Source organism: Mugil cephalus, chromosome 1 (assembly GCF_022458985.1).
Source record: "Mugil cephalus isolate CIBA_MC_2020 chromosome 1, CIBA_Mcephalus_1.1, whole genome shotgun sequence".
Taxonomy (NCBI): Eukaryota; Metazoa; Chordata; class Actinopteri; order Mugiliformes; family Mugilidae; genus Mugil; species Mugil cephalus.
Window position 1 is genome coordinate 35753608 of NC_061770.1, and position 9952 is coordinate 35763559.

At 45.0% G+C, this 9952-nt stretch overlaps 1 protein-coding gene across 1 annotated transcript; it reads left to right on the forward strand.

Annotated features, from left to right (window-relative positions):
* Positions 1 to 1772: 1772 nt before the first annotated feature.
* On the forward strand, positions 1773 to 9525 carry syt4 (synaptotagmin IV). Its single transcript, XM_047570029.1, has 5 exons — positions 1773 to 2115; positions 3811 to 4415; positions 4506 to 4829; positions 8058 to 8178; positions 8608 to 9525. Exons 1-5 carry the CDS (start codon positions 2082 to 2084, stop codon positions 8925 to 8927), a joined length of 1404 nt encoding a protein of 467 aa, XP_047425985.1. The 5' UTR covers positions 1773 to 2081; the 3' UTR covers positions 8928 to 9525.
* The last annotated feature ends 427 nt before the right edge of the window (positions 9526 to 9952 follow it).

Here is a 9952-nt window from a genome sequence, read left to right on the forward strand (position 1 = left end):
CAGTTCTTTGTTCACACTTAAAAGAAAAAAAAAACACACGACACACTCTGTCACCCAACGTGCACACAAGCCAAATATGACACGATAACCATCTGACCCACCTTCTCTCGTCTCAGTTCTTTTATTCCGTGCTTCATACTTTCCCTGAACATGTTCTGAAATTTAAAAAAAATGTGGAATGTGGATGTAAATGTGGACATTAATGAGCGCACGGAGAATTGCAGCCTGTGTGTAAAAAATGTTTTACATAACAAGGTTAAATAAAAATGGATTTACAATTTGGCTCTCGTCCACCAGTGAACTTGCGACATAAACCAGACTCAGCAGAGAGAGGATGAGGAGGAGGCCTTTAGAGGTCCTGGCTGTAGCCAGTCCTCTGGTGGTGGGTGAGCCTGCTGCTGCCGTCATAGCTGTGGAGGTTAAAACGGTCTTTGAACTTTACAACAAAACAACATTACAGCTGGTAAAGGGTTCGGCGTGAAGCACAAACAACACATTTTGACAGTTGACGTGTAAAGTTTTGCAGTGTTTCTGTGTAAACTGCTTTGTATCTTACCTGCGTGGTGCGCGGGAGTCGAGCTGTGGGCAGGTGACACACGGCAAAGGTTTTATACCCTCCGGTTGTCGAGCTGCTCGAGTTACAGATCACGTGTGCGAGCCTTTCTTTTGCTTTCACTTCAAAAAACATGATTCCACTTTACAGGAACATGATAGCGCACACACACACACACACACACACACACACACAAAACAAAACGCACACACAGACAATAGTTCTCTACAAGGCAGGTCTATCAGGAACTCTCACTGGTCTTTCAAGTTTCAGACACATGATAATATGTTTAACCCATTAACCACCTAAAAGACAAAGGTCGCTGGAAGTCAATAGACACAATAAGAAGAGCTAGTCAGGAATTATGGGGGTGAACAGATCATTAATAATAACCAGCTCAACCTGTATGATCTCCTAATGAATGAATTATATCATAAAGCTAGTGATTTGGATGTTAAAAAAATAAAAATAAAAACATGACAAGAGAAAATGTGTATCTTTGTTTTAACAAGTACAACACATGCAATGTTGGGAAACCAGTGTGATTCATTTCAAAACATTCATTTAAAAAGAACAGATTCAAATAAATAAATGACAAATCATAATTATGACAATTAAAGAAACTTACATTTTATACCTTTGCTCTGTTCAAGGAAAATGTACTGCTCACTATCAACACCAGGGGTCAGTATTGTATTATTTTTACATTTTAATCTGACTAATTCGGCTCTTGGCTGTTTAACGCCAGCTATTAGTTCTTGTTATTTGTCAGTGTGGTTTTTGGGTACAGAGTTTGACTTTAATGTGTATGGGAACACAGTGCAGTTTGTATATGACAGAGGTTTTTATTTCATCGGCCCGAGACGTCAATACAAGACGGTAAATAGTTGTGGCAGGGCTTTAATAAAACTTGCTGGACACGCTGCGTTGTTTCTTGTGTTCTGAGTTGTCCCCTGCTTGTCCGTGCTTGTTTTGTTTTAGGGGAAACAAGATTATGTTACCTGTTACCACGCGTCATAAAGCAGCGACATTATTGTAATGAAGGAGACCGATACAGGCGGAGAGTCTTCATTCTCTAACAATCAATCAGGAGGAATTGGCAGGCCCGTCGTGCTGCTTCACCGGGGGTCCTGATTTCACAGCCAGCCTCCGTCACTACTGCGTCAGCACTGATGAGCTCAGCCTTACCGGTAGGGGAGGGAGGGAGAGAGATGGTGAGAGAGAAAGAAAGAGAGAGGAGAGACGGGGTGTTGCCCCTCTGAGACACACTCACGCATCGCAGAGTTAAACAGCGGCAGGGCGAGGACACAGCATCCCTCCATCCCTTGTCTCCCTGAGATAGCAAAGCAGATTATTTTTTATTGGTATCGTTATTATTTTTAATCACTGGAGCGGTAAAGGAGCCTTTATATCGTTCGACTTAATCGAGATATCGCGGTAAGATCGTGCGTATCGGCATCGGGAGACTTGGCCAAAGACACCTCGACGTTGAAGCAGAGGGACCGTTTCAGCACCTTGGACAGCGACCATGGCTCCAATGGTGGAGGAGGGAGCTCAGCTCGGTGAGTCCAAACTCCGGTTCCATCCTCACTGATTCACTTTAAAACGACACAGACAGACGTGGATGTTGCGAGGGGTAGCTTCTCCGAGAAGCGCCAGATGACGCTTTCAGTTTAAGTCTATTTTGACGTTGACGTTGGCTCCTCGTTTCTTTTGTTTATGTGGATGTAGTGCGCGTGTTTGGGGAGATGGGGAAATGGTTCGTGTGCGTGTTGATAAAACAACGTGTTTCACTTCCACCCTCCATTTTGCAGCAAGTCGAGGCGCTAATTATCAGAAAACCAACCAGTAGGGTGGAGCTCACTGTTCATTTTAAACACCGTTTATTAATATTCATTCGAATTTGAGGAAAATGCAGTTGGATCCTGGAAAGCAGCTTCAAATAAATAAAAAATAAAAGGACTGAATCCACCCGGGATCAGGAGCTCTCGCTGCCCTCCCGGTGCCACATCCATCTGTCTGTTGTTATTGCCTTGAAAACCACTCCACCCAGGACTCCAGTCTGAAATATTAATGAGCGAAAAGGGAGGAAACTGTGTGTACAGGTCCCGTGATATAAAATGACTGGTCCTCCCGGTGCTCACTCACATATGAGGCTGGATGAGAGGTTAGATTGATGCTGTAATACCATAAATAGGCCACAGTGGGATGAATAGATTAATTAATTATTTGGCATTATGATTCATTTTGTTTCTTTTACAGTTTCTCTGTGTGTATCACAGATGTTATGTGAGGAACAAATGATTAATTAGAAGAAATTGCAGTTATTATCTGATGCTACTTCTTTGGCACCATGGTGGGAAAAAAAAGACCTCAAAAAGACGAGCACGCCAGCGATCGACCACCTCAACCCCTCTCTCTTGCCAGTGGGTCGCCCTCTTTACTGCAGGCAATGGTCTGAATTTCCTCCACTGACATAAAGCTATTAAACTGAGCTGCATGAGAAGGCAGCAGTGATTGCAGTTGAGCCACATTAACCAATGAAACAAAGAGCTTAAGCGCCCACTGGCAAATATCAATCATCTTTTACATAGTGACACCATAAAATTACATGAATTAAGTCACTAAAAGTACTACTGTAGCTGTGGCTGAGATTAAATAGGATTAAAAAGTGTAAAAAGAGTAAATTAATCCCATTTGCATTCACATAAGACACATTTCTGTTCCACTATAGTGGCCGTGATATCAGAAAGAGCTGCCCCGCCTACACAAATGTAATATCATTTATACAAATCTGAAGTCAGGTTGTTTGCATTTAAAAGTCTTTCCCTTGCTTCTTTATATTTACACAAACCTGCCATTCAGGAACCAACCAGTCATCCATGACGTAGTGTAGTTTTTTTTTTTTTTTTTCCTCCAGCAGTTCATTACTTACACCAGCTGTTTCCTGCGCAAGTTCGTTCTGTAGCCTTGTTTGGAAATGTGGACACGGTAATGATGCTACTCGATCGGGGTTGAACAGATTGAGTTGTTTTCATCTCCCCCGTGACTCAGGACTGCAGCCTGCGTCAGTCACAAACGCAAAATAGATTCGGCACAACAATAACATCTGTTGAAGTAACGGTTGTTGATCTGATCCGCCCGGATTACCTTCTGGGAGGTGTAGTATTTAAACTATTATAATCATTATTAACTTATTTTTTCCCCATCTTTCCTCCCACACACTCCCTCCTCGCTCTCTCTGTCCTCCTCCACAGTGGCAGTGCCGGTAGGTGTTGCCGTGGTGAGCGTCTTCGGGCTTGCCTTCACCGTGTCGGCCTTTGCGTGGATCTGCTGCCAGCGCAAAAACACCAAATCCCAGAAGACGCCCCCCTATAAGTTCGTGCACATGCTCAAAGGGGTCGACATTTACCCCGAGAGCCTCAGCGGGAAGAAGAAGTTCGCCGCGCCTGCCGCCGCGTCGCCCAGCGACGCCGGGAAAACCGACGTCAACGGAAACTGCCACACCGCAGCCACGATGAGTCCGCCCGGGTCCAGTCCGAACGGCTCCAGGCCGGCTCTGCACCTGGACCTGGAGAAGCGGGACCTGAATGGCAACTTCACCACCAAACCGTTCCATCACCACCATCAGAAGGTGCGAAGCTCTCCGGACCTGGAGCTGCCCTCTCCCCACGCAGGGTTCACCCAGCCTGGTGTCATGGACCGCCGCGACCTCCCCTCGCCGTCCAGCACCCTCTCCAGCCAGGCGCCTACTCCCGCTGTGGACAGGCCCCAGGGAGAGGAGAAGGAAGGTGGGCTAGGGACCCTCCACTTCGCCCTCGAGTACCAGCCAGAGAAGAAGGCCTTTATTGTCCACATCAAGGTACGGTATCATTCATCTTTACAGTTTTTTTGTGTAAAAACAGCATCAAACAGCCATAGTAACTTCTCTTGGTTTGACTTTTTGACCCAGGAAGCCCATGGTCTGAGTCCAACCGATGAGCAGTCGCTGACCTCTGACCCCTACATCAAGCTGACGCTGTTGCCAGAGAAAAAGCATCGCGTGAAGACCAGGGTCTTACGTAAGACTCTGGACCCCGCCTTCGACGAGACCTTCAGCTTCTACGGGATCCCGCTGGCCCGAGTGTCGGAGCTGGCTCTCCACTTCATGGTGCTGAGCTTCGACAGGTTCTCCCGCGACGAGGTCATCGGGGAGACTCTCGTGCCGCTGTCCGGGATCGACCTGTCCGAGGGGCGTGTCCTAATGAGCCGAGAGATCATCAAGAGGAATGTCAAGGTGAGGGCTGCTGCTGATGCTTGAACCTTTGGTTTTTAAACGATTTCTTTCACTTGAATTGCTGGCGCTGAATTCCTTTGTATCCAACATAGAGTTTATAAGTAAAACATCTGAAACTGCTCCAGTAACGTCTCTTAGTAAAACATCCGTGGCTGAATCCCTAACTCCTAAAGGCACATCAGCAGGACAACTATGGCAAATGTAGCTCACAAAAAAAAATAAAGAAAAATTAGGTGCTTCTACTGTCAAAATCGTTACATAATCATCCTGAAATTCACTTACATTTCCCAAAATATAATAATATGTTAATATTTTTTTCTACTTTCTTTACATAAATCTTTTAATCCACTACAATACTAATCACAAATACTAAAAGTTTGATTTATTTATTTATTTTTTTACTTTTAACCCTTTATATGTTTGTGATGTCATTGATTATTTATCTATTTATTTTTTTATTGTTATTAGAGGATTGTTAGAGCCTTGGACATGTCAATGATTAGTAGCAACATTGATTTTGATAGATTATTGAAAATATTTAAATTTTTGTGTTTTTGTTTTTTTGTTTTTTTAAAAAAAAATTGCGATGACATCACAAACACTTGCATATATATAAAGAGTTAAAAGTCATAAATTATTCAAACTTTTGGTATTTGTGATAAATACTGAAGTGGATTAAAAGATTTATATAAAAAAAAAAGTAGAAAAAAAAATGTTAACATTTTTAGGGTGGTTTTGAAGAGGACACTTTTGTCCCTTAATGGTAACAACGTAACGATTTTGAAATCAGGTATGAGGCTTAATACAATGATGTATGTCTTAAATCAAACTTTTAAATTCGATTGGGACCGGTACATTATGCACACACACTGAAGGAGTTGGCGGTAATTGCATCTTTCTCTGGTAGGTAGGAAACGTATCCCTCTGCGGAGACGGAGGCGAGATCAGTTGCATCGTTATGGATTTGCAAACGGACGCTTAGATCTGGAGTGGAGCTTAAAGAGGCACCAGTGTTTCACCAGTTTTTACTTGTTATTAGTCTTTTTTTTTGGGGTGGTGGTGGTGGCGGTGGGGGCGGTTCATATCCATACACCACCATATAGTGAATGTGATACAGGGTGGGCCACACCAGCACTGAATACTGTAAAGTATCCGTACCACACCTTATAGATCTGTGGGCAGTAGGTCAATAGGCTGTTGCTCAGGAGTGGCTCTTCCTGGCATCTGTGAGGACCACAAACACACAGTGGCTCATTTCCAGTACAACGGTTTTCTTATTTAGAGCGGGGGAGTCATGTAATAAGAATATGAAGAAACATGCAGTGGGTAAAATCAGTTTCTGCCGCAGGTTAATTAAACAGTGATTACAGCTGGTGGAAACGTTAAAGGTCTGTGATAGATTTGTGGTCGGAGCTCACCTGAAATGGCCAACGAGGCGGGAGCGGATATGGCCGCGCACATTCCTACTGGTCCCCAAGAGGAAGCTGTAACATCTCTAATGATCCGTGATACAGTATAGTGCTGGGAAATGGGAGTCCAGTTCAGAGAAACGGTTTACTCCGTCTCCGCTGAAATCCATCCACAGTTTTATCGTCGAGAGGATGATGATATCATAACCTCTCTTGTGCTGGTTCTCCCTGTACCGAGACCAGCTTTGTTCATTTTACCATTATGGATCCAAAGAGGAGAAAAATCTAATAAAGCTCTGTCGCAGGGAGGAGTTGGGAGCTGTTCTTGCGCAGTCAAATGGAAACTAGTTTTTGGATGTTGATGATATTTGTAGTGAGTTATTTCTGGAATTTGTTGTTGTCGTTGTTGCTCCTTTAATTATTCGCTCGCTTGTTACAGCTCCACTCAGCGTATTTGCTCTGGTTATGGGTGTAAAAATCACAGAGAAACATCGTGCTTTGATAGATTTATAACACGGCTTTCCAGTGTGCTCGGGGACAGCGACTAAACAGAATAATTTATTTGGGATTACATCCAGCATTCGGCGTTTTCCATGTAGTTATTTATATTACATGCTGTGAGAATTATTTTTTTTGGGGGGGAGGGATCTGTGTTGATCCATCTGTGAAGATGCTAACTGGGTGGTGGCTCTCTTTGTCTGCAGCGTTTTGTCTCTTTGCTGTGTGTGTGTGTGTGTGTGTGTGCATATAGTAAGCAGTATTTCTCCGTGGACGCAGACAACAAAGCTGACTTTTTGTGCGTTAGGGACCGTGTGGAAACGCATTGACAGCGCGGTCGTGTCTGTATTCCGAGACCTGAACATCGGGCGAGGGCTCAAAGTTGTCCGTGCACTGCTCCTCCCCGTCACCACGGCAACCGACAGCAAAAGCACGAGATCTCCTCGTTAGGTGCGACCGCAGCGGCCGAGGCGCCAACTTTCCTGGGCGTGGACGCAGACGTGTTTGTGTGTGTGCATCACAAATTGTGGAGCAGTTGCAGAGGAGGCGAGGGAGCTTCTCAGTGTCACGTCTTGCGCTGGTTGACATGACGTGAGAGCGCAAACCACCGCGAAGCAGGTCACGATGGTTTGAGTCGGCGGACGTTCAGTCGCGGGGCCTGATGTCTGGGAGTATCGCGTGCGCTAGTGTACCCCATCCCATCGGGAGCAGCCGTGGCAGATATCCGCCCCGCCCTGATTCTGGATCTTTTAGAGGATTATTTCTGATCAAAGGGAATTTTCCCTCCGTGTTGCCGAGTTTTTATTTTAGGGATGTCCGATAATATCGGCCGATATTAGCCTATTTTTTTTTTTAATTCGATTCATATCGTTCATATCGGTTTTACCACCGATAATGAAAACAGATAACATAATGCCCGGGTTGTGGTGCTGTGCGCTCCTTGTGGGGTCCTGAGACATTTACCGGTGCGCAATGGATGAATTTATCAAACCACACCCGGAGCCAAAACAACAACAGACTGTAGCTAGTGTGGCTAACAGGTTGCTTGCTATGTAAAATTAGTCTGGGCCAAATAACAAACAACAACAACAAAAAAAAAACCAAAAAAAAAAAAAAACGCCTGCATATATCGATATACAATATCAGTTGATATTGGAATTGGAAATTAACAATTTGGACAATATCGGCTATCGGCAAAAAATCAATATCGGACATCCCTAATATATATATATATAAAATCTGTGCCATCAAAGGTATCGTCTGTCTCTTTAATTACCTTACCCCCCATTACCCTTAACCCTCTCTCTCCACCTCTCCACAGAAGTCCTCGGGCCGGGGTGAGTTACTGCTCTCCCTGTGTTACCAGTCCACCACCAACACCCTGACCGTGGTCGTTCTCAAAGCTCGACACCTGCCCAAGACCGAAAACAACGGACCTGCAGGTATTAACGGCTTCTCTCAAAGTGCAATCCATGACACCGCTGCAGATGCAAACATGACCATAACCAGATGAGATGAGGATCACTTTGTGCTTCCTGCAACGCCGGACAAACTACTTTAGATGCTGTGATAGTTCCCATAATGACACCGCCACCGCACCAAAGTAATCTGATCAGGATGTGATAGAGAGCACTTTAGCGACAAGCACACACACACACACACACACACATACACACTGAGTGTTTACACAGCCAGCCTCTTTTGTCCTCATCACTAACATCCATCATTTCCGCTCTATCGACTTCTGTATTGATCGGGCCGAGGAATAATATGCCACTCAGCAGCCGCTGCAGGGATGGATATTCACCATAACTTCTTTTTCACTCTCCTCTCTCTCCATTTTTTGTTTTTTTTTTTCTCCCCCCCCCCAGATCCGTACGTCAAGGTGAACATGTATCACGGAAAGAAGCGGGTGTGCAAGAAGAAGACCCACGTGAAGAAGTGCTCCCCGAACCCGGTCTTTAATGAGCTCTTTGTCTTTGACCTGCCCTCCGAAGAGGGCCTGAGGGACACCAGCGTGGAGCTGCTGCTGATGGACTCAGACACAAGCAACTCGCGCTGCCCCAACCCCGTTATCGGGCGCCTGGTGCTGGGCACGTCGTCGGCGGGCACGCCCGGCGAGCACTGGAGGGAGATCTGCGACCACCCGCGCCGCCAGATCGCCAAGTGGCACGTCATGTCGGAGGATTAGAAAAGGCCCGGTGGATTCTGTCGCCCGTGTCCGACCTGGTCCTGCCACGAGAGGCGTGGGATGAGGATGGGCGGAGTCCGGTGTCCCGTTTGCCCATTGGACTTTGGGGTGGGGTGAGGGAGGGGAAAGCGGGGAGGGGACTTTGATGTTGTGGGAAGGATCATTTCAAGTGATGTCATCATTCAGCCAATCATTCACTCACTTATCTTTGAAGCTACTGGGGTTCGGCGTGAGGGGGTTCGGGGGGAGGGGGGGACTGGTTCGCGACAAAGGGAACCCCACAGCTTTAAACGATCCCAAAGACTGTCACTGAAAATCACCTGGTATCATGCAACGTCGTCTCCATGGCAGCAGCCAGTTGTCACTGTAATCGTGCGCAGTGCAGAATGTCTTAAATGTCGCTATTACTCTTCTTCTTCTTCTTCTTCTTTTCTTCCTCTGCTCGTCCTTCTTCTCTTTCTTCAGCTCTTCCTCCTATAAATAGTAACTTATAGTCCATCGTACGAAAACCAGAATGAACCACATCTGACAATGCTGTAAAAAAAAAAGAAAAAAAGAAAAGAAAAGTGGATTATTAAAGTTTATTTTATAATGACAATGTTTTCTTCATAAAGATGTAGATTTTTTTTTGTTTTTTTTTTAAATTATTATTCTTTGCGTTACATTGATTTGTACTCTCCTGGTTGATTTGTTGAACATGTTTTGTAAGTATAAGTGGTATTTCATATAACATCGCTTCAGTGCAAGAGTACGAGAAAGCCTAAATTAGGAGGTTTGAGAACAGACTGGAACAGACGGAGTGCATCGGGGACAGTAACAATGAGTGTGTGTGTGTGTGTGTGTGTGTGTGTGTGTGTGTGTGTGTGTGCGTGCGCGCGCGAGTGTGTTAGCTCTAAAGAGAAGGGAGCCACATAATGTTTACTGTAGGTGTTTTGTCCCTCTTACTGTGAGCACAAAGACAGCTGAAATGTAAATGTATGTACCTTATTATAAAACATGGCAAGTTCTGAGGAAAAAAAAACACA